This window comes from Lithobates pipiens, unplaced genomic scaffold, assembly GCF_037356315.1.
Source record: "Lithobates pipiens isolate NorthernLeopardFrog02 unplaced genomic scaffold, aLitPip1_a1.2 Scaffold_27, whole genome shotgun sequence".
Classification (NCBI taxonomy): Eukaryota; Metazoa; Chordata; class Amphibia; order Anura; family Ranidae; genus Lithobates; species Lithobates pipiens.
The window spans coordinates 166467993-166488035 of NW_027507788.1; the positions used below are offsets into that span (position 1 = coordinate 166467993).

Sequence of the window (20043 nt, forward strand, 5' to 3'; positions counted from 1 at the left end):
TCAGTACATTTTTTGAGTCACATTTCCATGTTTCACAGGTGCTTGTTTGGAGTCAGGGAACCAGAAAGCACACCAAAAATGCATTAAAATATATTGCATATATAAGTGCACCAGTGTGAAAGGGTGCTAACCGATGCGTTTTGCATATGTTTTCATCCCTGTTCGCCAGAGAAAAAAACTGACATGTGACTCAAAAAACACACTGCAGTGCATGTGCAGTATGTTCTTATTGATTTCTATGGAAGGTGCGTTTTCGGTGCGCTTTTGAAACAGAGCACCAAAAAAAGGAGCAAGCAGGTCCTTTTTAAAAACACAGAGATGTAAACAGAATTTAAAGGGAACAATTATTTTTCAACTGCTTCTGTTCTGCTGGAAAGATGCCCAGTGCCAGTTTTGTATGTCAGGGGTTCAGATTTCTTAGGCAGAGAACTGTGTGGACACTGGACAGGACAGGGTTAAGTAGATAGAAAAGTCTAGGAATTGCCCTAAACTAACTTCCTGGGTGAGCTGTAAAGTATGGGGGAAGACTTGTTCTCGGCAGATCTGGTCGGTGGAGGGGGGGGGGGGTAAATTAAAAGCAGACCTGGAAAAAAAATGACTTCACAGAAAATGATTCCATTCAGGCGCATCAGTGACCTGGAAGCATGTTTGTGTAAAGTCCACAGAGATTTCAACATTCCCAATAAAAAATAAATCATAAATTAGTTGATGGTCCCTAGCAAGAGCCAAAACAGCCCAACAATTGTGATCGACCAGAGATTGGATGGTGTGCAACCACGGAAAGCCAAACATGAATAGAATCCGAAACGTATTAGAGGGAGCTGGAGATCCCCCTTCACCCCCCTCCAGCCTTTGATACATTTTAGCCACACACGCACAGACCTAGGAGCATCTTCCGATCCTATCCAATACCCAACAAAGGGCTCACTGCAATCAACCGTCAGTAAAAATAACAATATGGGCGCCTCTTCCATTTCTATCATATCAGATGTAGAGACTTCATGACAACACTTCTGTTTGGCAGTGGAATTGTACGATGCTGATTGTGTTGTGTGTACTGCTGGCAGAAATACATCATACATCCCTCCCAGCTTTTAAACATTAAGGCCCAGTTCACAGTGCGATACCAGACATCGCATGTGATTCACATCACATGCGATGTCTGTGTGATGCAATTTCAGCCACACAAACTGTATGGCTGAAATCATATCGAATTTGCACCAAAATGGTGCAGGACCCTTTTTTGGTCTGCACTGGAATCAGATCGCATGGGTGTTCACACTTATGCGACCCGATTCCTGCACCATTTTTACAGTTCACACTGTGATCTGCAAACCGATCTGGGGGTGTCGTTAACTTTACATTGACACCCACAGTGGTTCGCAGATCTCAGTGTGAACCTATGTGCGATTCAGGAGCGATGCTGAACCTGCTGGATTTGCAGGGTTCTCGCATCGCACTAGTGTGAACCAGCACTAACTGTTATTGGCACCTCTATGGACACAATGGGACAGACTTACTAAAGGTAAATAGACTAAACACTTTGCAAATGCAGTTGCACTCTGCAAAGATAATTTGCTCCAGAGCTTAGTAAATGAGAGCAAGCTTTGCTGACTTCCATCATCCAATCATGTGCAAGCAAAATGCTGTTTTTTATCCTTATTTTCCTTGCATGTGATTGGGTATTCTTTGCTAAGTGATGCTTCCCCACTTTTAGTAAACTCTGGAGCAAATGCCTTTGCAGAGTGCAACTGCAAAGTGCTCATAGTATTTTCTTTTAGTTAATTTAACCCCAATGAGTTGCAACCACAAGTTTAAGATAGCTGGGCCTTGTAGTTCCCTAAGTCTCCCATTTAATTAGGGCAAGGGATGGGGAGGGGGAGGGGAAGGGTTAAGTCTGTGCTCCTGTGGCCCCAGGCAAGGGGAGAAATGACCCTGTAGCAGCATCCAGATGTGGCAGGCTCTGGGGACCTGGATGCAGACCCCTGGATTGTGGAGCAGACAGAAGGAGGGGGGAGTAGTGTACCCCTTCCATCCCCTCCTCCTCCTCTATGGAGGTAGACCCTCCCCTCATTCACCTACACCATCCACAGACCCATTACACCCCCTACTCTGCACTGGAAATTGAGGAGGCTAATTTCAGGGCTAGCCTGACACACTGGGGAAGCTATGGCTCTATGATCGGTCTTGGAGGAGCGCACACACACACACACATCGACCCACACCTGGCCGACCCTGCCGCAGCCTGGACTCTGCCACACCACAGATATGCATCTGAAGAAACTGATAGAGCACAGAAAGGTCGGTGAGACATTTATCTGTGCTGATTGCTACTGACATGGTGGACGATAGACATAACTCATCCCAATAAAACCATTAGCTGTCCAGTCACATCTGGCAAAGATAGTTCATGCAAACTTTCTGGATTCTGTCCAGTTACTGTGCACCAGTACATCCTAGTATATCCCAGTATAGACCAGTAACATGTCCTCATGGTAGCTCAGGTACTCTGCACTGCAAATCATCGCTGGAATATTCATCAGAAATAAATGGATCGATAGCCAGACGGACATATAACATTGGGGGTATACATTATAATGGGACAGGCAATAATATAAACGGTGGGGAAAATATTGGGGCAGACAGTAATGGTTGGGGGTATTACATATATTTTATTGGGCAGGAGAGGTATTTTAGATTGGGGTATGCAAGACTAGAGGAGATGGGGCACTAAAGATGGGGCAGGCAATAACAGAATAGATAGGAGTATTGTGGATCGGGGAGGGCAATAGAATGGATGAGAATATACATTGGAGCAAGCAGGGAAAGAAGAGATGGGGTTATAGAAACAAAAATTGGGGCAGTAGATGAGATGGGGGTATTATAAACTGGGGCAGGAAGTAGAAGGAGAGATGAGGACATTTTAAATTGAGGCAGTAGAAGAGACATTTTCAATTGGGGCAAGCAACAGTAGAATAGATTAGGATATTACAAATCAGGGTAGGCAGTAGTAAACGTTATGGGGGTATTATAAATTGGGATAGGCAGTAACAAAACAGATACAGAGATGGGGGCATCATAAATTGGGGCAGTAGTAGAAGAGATGGGGGTATTATAAATTAGGGCATGTAGTAGCAGAAAACTATTATAAATTAAGGTACGTTTTAAAGAAATGGGGGTAAAACAATTGGGGTAGTCGATAGTAAAAAAGATGGGGGTAACATGAATTGGGGTAGACAGCAGTAGAAAACATGGTAGTAATATAAATTGGGGTCGGCAGTAGTAGAAGAAATGGGGGTAATATAAATGGGGGTTGGCAGTAGTAGAAGAGATTGGGGTAATATAAATTGGGGTCGGCAGTAGTAGAAGAGATGGGGGTAATATAAATTAGGGTCGGCAGTGGTAGAAGAGATGGGGGTAATATAACTTCGGGTTGGCAGTAGTAGAAGCGTTGGGGTATTCTGAGGTAGAAAAGGTGGTTGCAGGCAGTTGTGGACTCACAGAGAGTTGGGGGCATTTCGCACAGTGTAGAGCAGCCCAGACAATGCTGCCCCCGACCCTCCTTATCTCCCCTCGGCAGATCTCCTGTGTGCTGGATGTCATGTAGCAGCAGCGCTTCGCTTCCTCTTAAAAAGTGACTTCACTTCCCAAAATTAAGAAAAAAACTTTCATCCGGTGAAGTGTCTCTCTGCCCCTCTCCGGCATTCAGAGATAGACAGACAGACAGACAGACGGACACACAGAGGGGAATCGGGTCAATGTATGGGATGGTTCTGGCATTCAGCAGCACATGGACGGGACCATCAAGGTAAGAAGAACAGAAGCCGCTCGGGGCCAATGTGTGGCCCTCCTCTATACCCCTGCGATCCGTTCCTGGGACCCCCGATTGCTGCCATTGCATGTGTTGGGGCGACCGGAGTCTTGTGCAACCGCGATGAGTGTGGGGGCGACAGCAGAGAACACACATCTGTCTCTTCCGTGTAGCACACAGAGGACACAATATACACACACATTATACAACTGTACACAAACTATCTGATGTACACACACAGATTGTACAACTGATCATATACAGCACAACATATACACAGATTATACTACTGAGCACACACAATCCAACATACACAAGCACACAATTAGTCATACACGATTCAACATACACACAGATTACACAATTGAGCAAATACAGTCCAATATATACACAGATTTCACAATTGATCATACACGATCCCACTGATCATACACAATACCACACAGATTATGCAATTGATCATACACAATCCCAAATACACACAGAATATACAATTCATCATGCGCAATCCCACATAAACGCAGATTATACCACTGATCATACACAATACCACACATACACACAGATTATACAACTGATCATACACAATCCCACATATACACAGATTATACAACTCATAATACACAATCCCACATACACACAGAATATACAATTCATCATGCACAATCCCACATACACGCAGATTATACCACTGATAATACACACTACCACATAGATTATGCAATTGATCATACACAATCCCAAATACACACAGAATATAAAATTCATCATGCACAATCCCACATACAAACAGATTATACAACTGATCATACACAACCCCACATACACACAGATTATACAACTCATCTCACATACACACAGATTATACAACTCATCCCACATACACACAGATTATACAATTGATCGTACACAATCCCACATACACACAGATTATGCAATTGATCATACGCAATCCCACATACACACACACAGTACACAATAGAGATACACAATCCACTCAGCCAATTTAATTTTAGTAAAACATACAAATCAAACTAAGCAAACAATTACTGATGAATAGCAAAATAATAAGCAAAAATACTACAAATTGATACAAAGCATCATTCTCTACCATTTACTCTTTGTGTACCATATTTCTGTGTTTTATTTATAATATATATAGAATATTATATTAATATTCTATATATATATATATATATATATATATATAGTGCTATAGAAGAGTCATATGAAACAACTAAATGAGTGTACTGTATAGCAATTAGGACTCCAGAGGTTTAACTTACCCCTGATCTGGAGTGGAATTGTTTATTTTTAATGACTGCTAATATTTTCATTTTAATTCAAAGCTTTGCACAAATATTGACCTTAGCTGAGCAAAATTTAGCACCAAAATAATGAATAATACAGCAGTAAATATTTTGCTAAATGTTCTCTTTGATCCCTTTAGTGGGAGGGAAACGAGAAACTCTTCATATAGATAGAGCCTGGAAACAGTCACATAGTAACAGGTAGCAGAGGTAGTGCCCACTGGCATCTGGGAAGCTCAGTACTGACCAAATCTGAAGCTTCAAAGCATTGCCATGATGTATGCTTTAGCTAGATAAGGCTTCTGTGTTACCTTATGAAAGGTGTAGATAATTAAATGTCTTAAAGGTTTGGTTTATGATTTACATGCAAATAATAAGCCCGGAGACCCTCTCCCTAGTGGGAGACAAATGCAGCAGACCTTTGGTGGGGACAGGACCCTGAGTTTTCAGGTTATAACAGGACCTGGAGGCCCTTAGTTGTGCATATCCAACAGACCTTTAGTGGAGTCAGAACCTGAAATGTCTAGGTGGCGAGAGGGCCTGGAGACCCTCAGTTTGGACAGAGCCTGGCGAGTCTTGGTGGAGAGGGTTCCTGGACATCCTTTGTGGAGACTAATGCAGGAGACTCTCTGTTGGAGACAGGGCCTGGAGAGGACAGGGCCTGGAGATCCACCACATGGGCAGGGTTTGGAGACCCTGAGTAGGGATAGATGAGGGAATTTAACAGTTATTGATACATTGTTATTGGGTATATTTTCAATATCTTACATGGTGCAAAACAGCAGTTTGGACAAATAAAGCTAATTCTTTAGACAGTGCCTAAAGATCCCTCTATGGGAACAGAGCTTAAATATCCTTGGTGGACCAGAGCCTGGAGCCCCTAGGTGGGTCCAAGACGTTGAGATCCTTTGTGGGGACAGAGCCTTGACATCCACAGTGGGGCCAGTATATGGAGATCCACAGTGGGAACATGGCCCGGTAATCCTAAGTGGGACCAAAGGAAGGTCTTGAACATTTATCAATATGTGGTCAATGTCTAGATTTCCAACATCTTACATGCTGCCACACAGCAGGGGACAAATGCAACACACTCTTAGTTGAGATGGGGCATGAAAACCCTTCATGGGGAAAGGTCCAGAAGACAGAGCCTGGAGATCCACAGCGGGGACAGGACCTGGAGATCCACAGTGGAGAACAGGCCAGTAGACCCTCAGTGGGGACAGGGGAGGGTATTTAACATTTATCAGCACAATGGATAGATTTCCAACACCTTTCATGGTGTCAGACAGCAGTCAAACAAGCCTAAACATACTTTTATTTTTAGATTTGCCATGTATGCCAGAAGTTTGCCAAAGAGGTAATGGTTCCATGTTTGGAACTATCCAAATCAAGTAGTTAATGTACAACACAGTAGTAAAATTAAATTTTAAGGTGATCAAAGAATCTAAGTAGAATAAGATAACTGTGGATGCATGGCGATTTAGAAAAAATAACCCTTGGGGGGGAGGGGGGGCATTCAGCCTATGGCACTAGGAGGGAAACGATTACTGGGTATCTCCCTCCAGAGCTGCCTGTGCCACAGATTGAGCTGCTGAGAATGGGGTTTGGTCTGCATGCCTTGGGTGGAGAACACTTTTGATCTGTGTATTTTTTCACCGAAATCTGCTGAGCTGCTGGAAAATGCATTTCTGAAATAACAAACTGCACCAAGTGAAAATGTTTGATTAGATCGCAGAGTGGAGATAGCCTGGAATGAGAAAGTGATGTTTTCTGTCAGAAGCAGAGCTGTGTATAGGGAGGAGTCCCTCAGTCTGGATGTAGATTAAACTTTGCTAAAGAGCCAGACGTATCATTTTGTTGCTACACACTTGAGGCAGGTCTGTGTCGAAACTAGTATGTCACATGTGAAGTAAGCTCACAGTGTTGTAGAGCAGACTGAAACAATGTAGTAATTGTGTTTAATTTTTAACATTTAGTCACCATTGCTGATCAATCAGCAGTGGAAACCACATTTTTGTGGCACCCTCTCAGATGCTATAAGCAGGAAGCTTTGTGGAGCTGGGAGTTTGGCAGACTGCTGGTCTTTTTTCAATATGTCAGCTCTTTGAGTGATTGTAATATGACAGTTATCTATGTATAACATCTAAAAAAAATCACATATGTGGTCGGTACAAACTGCATTTTCACACAATTGTCACACTGGGCTTAAGTGTATGAAAGTGTCTGGTTGTCCCAGCAAAGAGATTCCCCTTTACAATGTTTTTTTGTGCTATGCTGAAAAAGAGAATGGGGTTGGTTGAGGCAGGCCGATTATCAGTAAATATTAATTAGAAAACAATATATGTGTATGGTAATTAGTGATGGACGAACTTCCGACGGGACGTTTCGCGAACGCGAAACGCGAACGGGCACAAACGTTCGCGAAAACGACCGTTCGCCGCGGGCTCCATTGACTTCAATGGGAGGCGAATTTCGCAAACCTTTAGGTCGAATTTGCGGCCACGGGGTAATTATTAGGGGGTAGCACGCAGTCCCACCACCTGGACAATAGCATAATACATGTATGAGGTGAATTTGGGATCGATAACTACAAGCATTTTTTTTTTATTTGGGAAATTGTTCTGACAATTCAGGACTATGGAGCTAATGAAGGCAATGGAGGAGAGGGAAGGTCAGGGACCAGGGTAGGCAAACAAGAGGGTGCAGGAGATACAGAGCACTGACAGCAGCACCGTAATACAGAGCACTGACATCAGCACCGTGACATACAGCGCTGACAGCAGCTCCGTGACATACAGCGCTGACAGCAGCTCCGTGACATACAGCGCTGACAGCAGCTCCGTGACATACAGCGCTGACAGCAGCTCCGTGACATACAGCGCTGACAGCAGCACCGTGACATACAGCGCTGACAGCAGCTCCGTGACATACAGCGCTGACAGCAGCTCCGTGACATACAGCGCTGACAGCAGCTCCGTGACATACAGCACTGACAGCAGCTCCGTGACATACAGCGCTGACAGCAGCTCCGTGACATACAGCGCTGACAGCAGCACCGTGACATACAGCGCTGACAGCAGCTCCGTGACATACAGCGCTGACAGCAGCTCCGTGACATACAGCGCTGACAGCAGCTCCGTGACATACAGCACTGACAGCAGCTCCGTGACATACAGCGCTGACAGCAGCTCCGTGACATACAGCGCTGACAGCAGCACCGTGACATACAGCGCTGACAGCAGCTCCGTGACATACAGCGCTGACAGCAGCTCCGTGACATACAGCGCTGACAGCAGCTCCGTGACATACAGCGCTGACAGCAGCTCCGTGACATACAGCGCTGACAGCAGCTCCGTGACATACAGCGCTGACAGCAGCTCCGTGACATACAGCGCTGACAGCAGCTCCGTGACATACAGCGCTGACAGCAGCTCCGTGACATACAGCGCTGACAGCAGCACCGTAAGCAGCCCCAGGAGGAAGTCAGCACAGCACAGGGATGGTGTGATCCCCTCATAATAAGAACCCCCAGGAGGAAGTCAGCACAGCACAGGGATGGTGGGAGCCCCTCATAATAAGAACCCCCAGGAGGAAGTCAGCACAGCACAGGGATGGTGGGAGCCCCTCATAATAAGAACACCCAGGAGGAAGTCAGCACAGCACAGGGATGGTGGGAACCCCTCATAATAAGCAGCCCCAGTAGAAATATGACACCGCTCAACCTCTTCAAAGAGGAGGGTAGGGGCATATAGTACGGTGTGCTTTTTTGGGTCAGGGAAGTGAGCCAAATGAATTAAGAAGGTCTGTGTGCTTGATTCCAAAAATTGTTTATAGACATATACATGGTCTACTGATCACATGTGTTGAATTCCTCCGAGATCCATGCCTCATTCATTTTTAGAAATGTGAGGTAGTTAACACTGTCGTGAGCTAGGCGAGTACGCTTATCGGTCACAATCCCCCCTGCTGCGCTGAACGTCCTTTCGGACAGGACACTGGATGAGGGGCAAGCCAACAGTTCGATTGCAAATTGGGCAAGCTCTGGCCAGAGGTCAAGCCTGCCCACCCAGTAGTCTAGGGGTTCATCACTCCTCAGAGCGTCCACATCGGCCGTTAACCCAATGTAGTCGGACACCTGACGGTCTAGGCGTTCCCTGATGCTGGATCCGGATGACACCTGTCGATGGGTCGGCTGAAAGAATGACCTCATATCCGAAGTCACCAACACATCTTCAAACCGGCCTCTTCTTGCAGGCGCTGTTGGATTGGTACCCGCAAATCCTTCTCTGGGAGTGGGAATTGCTCCTCTGCCAGCGCACGCAAAAGCAGAATGCAGCATTTCTCGAAGCAAGGCCTGGAAGTGCTGCATTCTGACAGCCCTCTGCGACGGCGGTAACATTTCCGCCATTTTGTGTTTGTACCGGGGATCTAAGTACGTTGCCACCCAGTACTGGTCCTTGACCCTCATGCTTTTTATACGGGGGTCCCTATTAAAACACTGGAGCATGAAGGCCCCCATTTGCACTCAAGCGGAAGGTATGTGGTGGTGGTGGTGTTGTTGGTGGTAGTGTCTTTGGGGGTGCACATAGCAGAGAGTGAAGAAGAGGGTGCAGATCGAGAGGATGAGGAGGGTGCAGAAGAATAAGGCTGAGTGAGCCACTCAACCAAGTCTGGTGCGTCCTTTAAAGTAATTGAACGCACCTTCTGCAACTTCCCACTTTGGCTCAAGGCTGTTGCTCCTGCCCTACCCCTACCACCCCTGCGGAAGGGCCTGCCTCTTCCTCTGCCTGTCATTTTTTAAATCACCCTGTGACAAAACTCTTAGTCCCTATACCGCTGAAGGACTGCTGCAGTATAGGGCAGCGGTCAGCAGTAGTGCACGTCAACCCTATGTATTGTGGACCGATAGCGGTCCTTACAGAACAGCAGACTGTACTGCACTCAGGCCTATGTACCGTAGCACCCTATACCAAGTTACCAGTCCTTATAAGAACTTTTGTGGACCAAGCAGGTTGTGTGTTAGTGATTAGCAGACTGTACGTCAGTCCCTATACCAATGAAGGACTGCTGCAGTATAGGGCAGCGGTCAGCAGTAGTGCACGTCAACCCTATGTATTGTGGACCGATAGCGGTCCTTACAGAACAGCAGACTGTACTGCACTCAGGCCTATGTACCGTAGCACCCTATACCAAGTTACCAGTCCTTATAAGAACTTTTGTGGACCAAGCAGGTTGTGTGTTAGTGATTAGCAGACTGTACGTCAGTCCCTATACCAATGAAGGACTGCTGCAGTATAGGGCAGCGGTCAGCAGTAGTGCACGTCAACCCTATGTATTGTGGACCGATAGCGGTCCTTACAGAACAGCAGACTGTACTGCACTCAGGCCTATGTACCGTAGCACCCTATACCAAGTTACCAGTCCTTATAAAAACTTTTGTGGACCAAGCAGGTTGTGTGTTAGTGATTAGCAGACTGTACGTCAGTCCCTATACCAATGAAGGACTGCTGCAGTATAGGGCAGCGGTCAGCAGTAGTGCACGTCAACCCTATGTATTGTGGACCGATAGCGGTCCTTACAGAACAGCAGACTGTACTGCACTCAGGCCTATGTACCGTAGCACCCTATACCAAGTTACCAGTCCTTATAAGAACTTTTGTGGACCAAGCAGGTTGTGTGTTAGTGATTAGCAGACTGTACGTCAGTCCCTATACCAATGAAGGACTGCTGCAGTATAGGGCAGCGGTCAGCAGTAGTGCACGTCAACCCTATGTATTGTGGACCGATAGCGGTCCTTACAGAACAGCAGACTGTACTGCACTCAGGCCTATGTACCGTAGCACCCTATACCAAGTTACCAGTCCTTATAAAAACTTTTGTGGACCAAGCAGGTTGTGTGTTAGTGATTAGCAGACTGTACGTCAGTCCCTATACCAATGAAGGACTGCTGCAGTATAGGGCAGCGGTCAGCAGTAGTGCACGTCAACCCTATGTATTGTGGACCGATAGCGGTCCTTACAGAACAGCAGACTGTACTGCACTCAGGCCTATGTACCGTAGCACCCTATACCAAGTTACCAGTCCTTATAAAAACTTTTGTGGACCAAGCAGGTTGTGTGTTAGTGATTAGCAGACTGTACGTCAGTCCCTATACCAATGAAGGACTGCTGCAGTATAGGGCAGCGGTCAGCAGTAGTGCACGGCAACCCTATGTATTGTGGACCGATAGCGGTCCTTACAGAACAGCAGACTGTAACGCACTCAGGCCTATGTACCGTAGCACCCTATACCAAGTTACCAGTCCTTATAAGAACTTTTGTGGACCAAGCAGGTTGTGTGTTAGTGTTTAGCAGACTGTGCGTCAGTCCCTATACCGCTGAAGGACTGCTGCAGTATAGGGCAGCGGTCAGCAGTAGTGCACGGCAACCCTATGTATTGTGGACCGATAGCGGTCCTTACAGAACAGCAGACTGTAACGCACTCAGGCCTATGTACCGTAGCACCCTATACCAAGTTACCAGTCCTTATAAGAACTTTTGTGGACCAAGCAGGTTGTGTGTTAGTGATTAGCAGACTGTACGTCAGTCCCTATACCAATGAAGGACTGCTGCAGTATAGGGCAGCGGTCAGCAGTAGTGCACGGCAACCCTATGTATTGTGGACCGATAGCGGTCCTTACAGAACAGCAGACTGTAACGCACTCAGGCCTATGTACCGTAGCACCCTATACCAAGTTACCAGTCCTTATAAGAACTTTTGTGGACCAAGCAGGTTGTGTGTTAGTGTTTAGCAGACTGTGCGTCAGTCCCTATACCGCTGAAGGACTGCTGCAGTATAGGGCAGCGGTCAGCAGTAGTGCACGGCAACCCTATGTATTGTGGACCGATAGCGGTCCTTACAGAACAGCAGACTGTAACGCACTCAGGCCTATGTACCGTAGCACCCTATACCAAGTTACCAGTCCTTATAAGAACTTTTGTGGACCAAGCAGGTTGTGTGTTAGTGATTAGCAGACTGTACGTCAGTCCCTATACCAATGAAGGACTGCTGCAGTATAGGGCAGCGGTCAGCAGTAGTGCACGGCAACCCTATGTATTGTGGACCGATAGCGGTCCTTACAGAACAGCAGACTGTAACGCACTCAGGCCTATGTACCGTAGCACCCTATACCAAGTTACCAGTCCTTATAAGAACTTTTGTGGACCAAGCAGGTTGTGTGTTAGTGTTTAGCAGACTGTGCGTCAGTCCCTATACCGCTGAAGGACTGCTGCAGTATAGGGCAGCGGTCAGCAGTAGTGCACGGCAACCCTATGTATTGTGGACCGATAGCGGTCCTTACAGAACAGCAGACTGTAACGCACTCAGGCCTATGTACCGTAGCACCCTATACCAAGTTACCAGTCCTTATAAGAACTTTTGTGGACCAAGCAGGTTGTGTGTTAGTGATTAGCAGACTGTACGTCAGTCCCTATACCAATGAAGGACTGCTGCAGTATAGGGCAGCGGTCAGCAGTAGTGCACGGCAACCCTATGTATTGTGGACCGATAGCGGTCCTTACAGAACAGCAGACTGTAACGCACTCAGGCCTATGTACCGTAGCACCCTATACCAAGTTACCAGTCCTTATAAGAACTTTTGTGGACCAAGCAGGTTGTGTGTTAGTGATTAGCAGACTGTACGTCAGTCCCTATACCAATGAAGGACTGCTGCAGTATAGGGCAGCGGTCAGCAGTAGTGCACGGCAACCCTATGTATTGTGGACCGATAGCGGTCCTTACAGAACAGCAGACTGTAACGCACTCAGGCCTATGTACCGTAGCACCCTATACCAAGTTACCAGTCCTTATAAGAACTTTTGTGGACCAAGCATGTTGTGTGTTAGTGATTAGCAGACTGTACGTCAGTCCCTATACCAATGAAGGACTGCTGCAGTATAGGGCAGCGGTCAGCAGTAGTGCACGGCAACCCTATGTATTGTGGACCGATAGCGGTCCTTACAGAACAGCAGACTGTAACGCACTCAGGCCTATGTACCGTAGCACCCTATACCAAGTTACCAGTCCTTATAAGAACTTTTGTGGACCAAGCAGGTTGTGTGTTAGTGATTAGCAGACTGTACGTCAGTCCCTATACCAATGAAGGACTGCTGCAGTATAGGGCAGCGGTCAGCAGTAGTGCACGGCAACCCTATGTATTGTGGACCGATAGCGGTCCTTACAGAACAGCAGACTGTAACGCACTCAGGCCTATGTACCGTAGCACCCTATACCAAGTTACCAGTCCTTATAAGAACTTTTGTGGACCAAGCAGGTTGTGTATTAGTGTTTAGCAGACTGTGCGTCAGTCCCTATACCGCTGAAGGACTGCTGCAGTATAGGGCAGCGGTCAGCAGTAGTGCACGGCAACCCTATGTATTGTGGACCGATAGCAGTCCTTACAGAACAGCAGACTGTACTGCACTCAGGCCTATGTACCGTAGCACCCTATACCAAGTTACCAGTCCTTATAAGAACTTTTGTGGACCAAGCAGGTTGTGTGTTAGTGTTTAGCAGACTGTGCGTCAGTCCCTATACCGCTGAAGGACTGCTGCAGTATAGGGCAGCGGTCAGCAGTAGTGCACGTCAACCCTATGTATTGTGGACCGATAGCGGTCCTTACAGAACAGCAGACTGTAACGCACTCAGGCCTATGTACCGTAGCACCCTATACCAAGTTACCAGTCCTTATAAGAACTTTTGTGGACCAAGCAGGTTGTGTATTAGTGTTTAGCAGACTGTGCGTCAGTCCCTATACCGCTGAAGGACTGCTGCAGTATAGGGCAGCGGTCAGCAGTAGTGCACGGCAACCCTATCTATTGTGGACCGATAGCGGTCCTTACAGAACAGCAGACTGTACCGCACCCAAGCCTATGTACCGTAGCACCCTAGACAGACCAAGTTACCAGTCCTTATAAGAACTTTTGTGGAACAAGTGAGTTGTGAATGATTAGCAGACTGCAGCAGAAGGGCAGCAGTCAAGTATAATATTCTTTCTATATTTGGAAGAAAGAATATTATACGTGTACAAGCCTATTACCGTACCACTGATACCAGTCCTGAAAAGAACCTTTGTGGAACTAATAGTAACAGCAAGTCTTTAAAATTATCCTCACTGCCTGACACACTGCTTCCTGCCTGTCCCTATACAAATTGGCAAAAAAGAGTAGGCTGGAACGATTAGCTGGAACAGCTCTTTTGTGGACCTGATAGTAACAGCTAATGATGATGATGATGATGATGATGAAGAAAGACTAATCTGGCTGAGCTGTCCCTAAAATAGCAGCATACAGCGCTCTGTCCCTTTATCTAAACTGACAAAAGAAACTCAGGCTGCTGACCTAACACCTATACCAGTCCTGAAAAGAACTTTTGTGTACCAAATAGCTAGCGTTTTCTCTGTCCCTACTCCACACAGGATCCTTTCCCTACAGTGACAGAAGAAAGAATGTAAAATGGCCACCGGATCGGGTGTATTTATAGGTTAGGGGGAATGTCCAAGTGTCCATGAGCTGTCATGTCTCAATTGGTTGTCCTGTAACACATGATAAACGTGTCACGAAAGGTTAAAGTTCTTGTATACATTAAACACGTAAGTCCGCCGGGGCGAACGACGGAAAAAGGCGTTCGAACCCGCGGACGGCGAAAGTCGGAAATTCGCCGCGAAACGACCGCCGGGCGAACCGTTCGGCCATCACTAATGGTAATATATTTTAAAGTGCCAGTGTATATAAAAGGAGTGTTTCAGTAATCAGCGGAGTCTGATCAACTGAGTAACCTGCTGACATCATTTTTTTTCTCTTGGGGAATCCAGCGGGGAAAAGCTCCCCGTCATAGAGCCGGTTCTGTTCATGCTCATTTTGCAGTGCTCGGTGTTCCTGCCTACCTCTAAACCCTGGATGTCTTTTCTCCATGCTGTTCTAATTTTCTGTAATATAAAATACACACGCATCCAGCAGAGATAGTGGGACCCCCTTTAATGGTGGTGGCAGGTGTTCAGTTCAGGGAAATCAGCACAGAGATGTCCCAAAAGGAGTCCCCGAGAGATATAGGAAATTTTTAGATGGTTTAAGGGATCATTTACACCTAGACATTCTGTTGGGTACATTAATACAGTCCTACTAAGGATTGAGAACCATCTATAATATCGTGGTCCTGCGAGTTACACTAATTAACATACAGACTGGCTTCTATTTTTACACATATGCCCTGAAGAAAGGAGCCTTTGAACCCCTCCGAAATGAGTTGGAGATTTTACTGACTGCATTTCACAAATAACATTTATTTGGACTAACATCCTTCACCTGGGTCTCCAATTTCTATATTGTGCATTCATTTTCTTCAAGAAACCATATATGGCCTTTGTGCATTAGAAAACAGCCTTAGAATATTTGCACAAGAGTCATAAATCAAACTAGGTCAACATTCATTCAAGAAAATCCAGTGCTCTTCATCCTCACTATGACCTGAACCAATAAAAACACAATAGAGGCTCTAACCTTTCCATACTCCATCCAAAACAAATTAAAAAGTTTTGGCTTCAGATATAATTTAATGCATTAGTCAGGGATGGAACCAGGTATCCTAAACACCCAATAATTTAGCTAGCCCTTGACTTTTTTCTTTATTTTATTCATTAGATGAAGGCACATACAGTATCTGCTTGCTACATGGTTGTACTGGGTGCGTCCTGAATTTGCATCAATATGTCCATGCTCTGTATTAGAGCTAGACAATAGAAAGGGCCCGAATTTCTCTGATGGGCACAAACAACGCCTAGAAACCTCTCTTGAACCAGGATGCATTAAAGCACTCTTTTAGCATATCTCCAAGATAAAAAAAACACCTTGTTATGAAGGAGCATTGACATCTAGGAGTAAATATCTAGTTATAAATTGCAAAATGTTAGGTCTGTGAAGGTTTTTATCGAGATCATGATGGAACTTCTACTAGCTAGCCAGAGTATTGGATTTGTTCTGTAATGTTGAAGACGCATTACCATTTATCCATGTAGCATCCAATTGTAATGGGTGCCCAGAGTCTTGCGGCACTATGATTGGATTATGGGAAATAAGCTGGTTACACAAAATTTTACACCACTCTTTACAATTAGGACATTGAATATCTGACGACACATTCCATGGCACAATGGTGATTGGATTAAGGTAACAGATGCCCATGTGGCAAATGAACACTCTGCTTTGAAATAAAGCTACGTGAATAGGTATTGAAAAGTCTTCAAAATCTACAGAACCAGTCCAGTCAAAAGTGACTATCCTCTACTAGTGATACTAAGTAATCATTTCTACTGGCTATTAAAAAACAAAATGCATAAGAATGCAAACTCAGAGTACCTGGTGCTTTTAGCATCCTCTGAAAGGTTTCATTTTAACATTTTTCCTTAGTCATTAAGGCTAGGTTTCCACTAGTGTGACTTTTTCATGTGATTTGGGACTGAAAAGTAACATCACAAGTCGTACCCCATGATTTCCAATGAGCACCGTTCATGTCTGTGCGACTTCAAGACGCAGCGACTTCAAAGTAGGCCCTGCACTACTTTGGTTCCACTTTGATGCGATTTGAGGTCCATAGACCTCAAGAATACATAGGCATTCCTTCAAGTCGTGGCAAAAAATCATGGCAAAATCACGCAACTTTGGGGACGCAATAGTGGAAACATAGCCTAAGAGGTATGAATTTATTGGTGCTTTTTGCCTTCCAAATAGGCAGAAAAAACAAACTGCAGAGGGAGAAAGAAAGGAAGAGGCAGGCCCGGATTGGCCATAGGGCAAACCGGGCACTTGTCCCGTGGGCCGCGGCCGCCGGGGCCACCAGGCTGCAAGTTCTTGCGGGGCTTGAGCTGGCGCCGTTCATCCAGCCTCTCCTCGGCCGCCCAGCCGCTTAGCCATCGGCGTCGGGGGGAGGAGCTAGATGAGACTCCTTCGGCCTGTGAGTGGCTGCGCGGCCACTTGTATAGGTCAGCCGTCAATGCCGGGAGGAGGAGCCAGAGCAGACACCTTGGAGCCGGTGAAAATGTGAGTTCAGCCCCCCCCCCGTAAACTGCATAGGAGGAGGGGTGGGGGCGGCATAGAGAAGAATAATTCTCCATCTTCCTCCTGCAGTAGCGGAATGCCTGCGAGAGGGAGAGGAGAAGCATTCAGAGACTGCAGGAGGAAGATGGAGAGAATTATTCTTCTATATGCAGCCGCCCCCAACCCTCCTCCTATCCTGCTTCTTTCTGCTGCTCCCCCCTGGGCTCTCCACCGCACCCATACTCTCTGCCATCCCGTGCTCTCTGCCACCCCCCATATTCTCCACCCCCCCATACTCTCCACCCCCCCCCATACTCTCCACCTCCCCTCCATGCTCTCTGCCACCCCCACCCCATGCTCTCCACTTCTCCCCATGCTCTCTACCTCTCCCCATGCTCTCCGCCACCCCCCATGCTCTCTGCCACCCCCACCACATGCTCTCCACCTCTCCCCATGCTCTCCACCTCTCCCCATGCTCTCTGCCGCCCCCCCATGCTCTCTGCCGCCTCCCCCATACTCTCCGTCTCCTCCCCCATACTCTCCGCCACCTCCCCCGTGCTCTCCACAACCCTCCCTGTGCTCTCCACCACCCTCCCCGTGCTCTCTGCCCACCCCCGTGCTCTCTGCCCACCCCCGTGCTCTCTGCCACCCCCCGTGCTCTCCGCCACCCTCCCTGTGCTCTCCACCTGCCCACATGCTCTCCAATGCCCCCCTGTGCTTTCCACCTCCCCGTGTTCTCTGCCTCTCCCCTGTGCACTTGCCCCACCCAATGTTCTCAAGGTTCTTCCCTGTGCTCTCCAACCCCCCATGCTCTTTCCTGGTCCCACCTCACCCCCTCCCCCTCTCAGGGGATCTGTCAGGGAGGACAGTGGGGAAGGGGCCGGTTAACATGTCATGGACTGCTCAATGCAAAATGCCCAGGCCTATTTTTTGTCCCAGTCTGGGCCTGGGAAGAGGGATTGGAAATGGATAATAAAACACATACAGGAAGAGTTTTATCATTTCTCCTGTAACATTTCTTTCATTTATGCAAATGGTAATGAAAGAAGTGAAGGAATTGTTGTACAAACAATAGTAGAGATGGCTGAAAAGCCCATAATACCAGCAGCAATATAATAATACCTTTCATAGCAAGGAGGGGGTCATCTCCTCAATTTTAAAGTGTTTAAGTGTTCTTATCAATCACGCAAAACAGAGATTGCAGACAAATGCAATGTCCGCTTGTACTGTTGGGCCCCCTCTCAATTTAAAAAATACCCAATATTAGTAGTTTAGAAATGTACCTGTATACATAAAAAAAAGTTACATTCATAGTTATTTCACCCCCATCTTCCTACTGCAGCATCTGGGTGGGGCTGTTGTCAAACTCCTGGCAGGATCCTGGGGAATACAGAGCAGTCAAAATATTGAGATGCTCTTACAGTAGTTTGGAGTGTCATTTTGAAAGATTTCACCTGCCTTCTTCTCATAAGGATGGTGATGTACCACCCAGAGATAAGGAAGATGGGGGTAAGCCAAGTATACATTTTGGTACTTTTTGGAACTACAAATATTAGGTGAGGAGTTTAAGAGGGGTCTGCACATTCTATACAGTGCTTCAAGGAACGCTTAAGCTGGCCATAAACTGTTTGAATCTTGGCTGGTTCAGCAGGGACGGCCAAGTTCCGAACCATGTTTGGACAGGGCTGATTGCACCCAAGTCAATCCACCAATCAACTGGGGTACAACCAGCAAGCATGTTGGATTTGTACATGTGATTATTGTCTTGCAATAAACACTGTGTTCTTCTGGCAGGGGCAGCTCCCTGCCCCCACCCACCGGGAGAACATAATACCTCAGCATGAGGGATTCGACAGTTAGTGTTGATGGGGAAACTGAGCAATTTCTTTCTTGTCCATGGTTGCAGAAAATAAACTTGCACCATCTATGGCAGTGGTCCTGTCCTCAGGGCCCACTAACAGGCCAGGTTTTATGTATTACCTTGGGGAGATGCAGACTAGAATACTGCAATCACTGAGCAGAAAATGATATCACCTGTGATGTATTTCAGTTATCTTGCAAACCTGGCCTGTTAGTGGGCCCTGAGGACAGGGTTGATGACCACTGACCTATGACCTGCCTTAAGAGTTTAAAGTGAAAGTAAACCCCAATAATGAACATCTACTATTTGGTCTCTTTCAATCTGTTAAATATACCATTCAAACTATTTTGTTCTATTTGGTTGATAAGATCAACAGGTATTTTTGCACTTATCAGAAGTGGAGAGTTGTCCTGTGTACTCTGCAGACTTCCTAAGTTACCTCAAAGAAACTATTTAGCCCCACCTAGACCTTATTATGGACTACAGAATAATTAGCCTTTGTGTTGTGGAGATCTGGGTATGGGAGGAGTTCAGTAGTTTTGCAAAAATCAACGTTGTCAGCCCACAATAGGAGTTAAGAGCGGAGTGCATTTCAGGCCCTGGTACAGTTCTCACATGGGTAACATGCATGCAGGGGTGTATCTATATATCGCAAGTGCTCTCTGGTTAGTGCTTTCTGTAGCAGGTTGCGATGTCAACTGTGACAATACATGTCCTTAATTTTAAGGTGATATCAATGGTTAAAATAAAAAAAAAGGAGAGAATACCTGCTCTGTGCAGCAATATTGCACGAATAGGTCCCTTACCTCCCCATTTGGCAGTCCCCTGCTGGCACTGTCCTTAGCAAGGACAGCCAGGCTGTGTGCATCCATAGACACACACAGAACTGGTAAGCCACGCTATGACTTTGCTGCCCTCAGTGCCTCCTATGAAAGCAGAAAGTGAGGGATGCAGTGCTGCAGCCGAGACAGTGTAGGAGTGGTGAAAGAAGTC

General features: G+C 46.4%; 1 protein-coding gene across 2 annotated transcripts in view; it reads left to right on the plus strand.

Moving 5' to 3' along the window:
- Positions 1-2107: 2107 nt before the first annotated feature.
- The window catches only part of FLI1 (Fli-1 proto-oncogene, ETS transcription factor), a 144911-nt gene continuing 126975 nt past the window's right edge, over positions 2108-20043 (plus strand). Inside the window, exon 1 of one of the 2 annotated variants that reach the window (XM_077457850.1) lies at positions 2108-2301. In XM_077457850.1, coding sequence (XP_077313976.1) covers positions 2269-2301 — 33 coding nt within the window. In that variant the 5' untranslated portion in view covers positions 2108-2268. Of the gene's footprint in view, positions 2302-3646; positions 3809-20043 lie in introns of those variants that run through there. The other variant, XM_077457851.1, reaches the window with a different exon arrangement.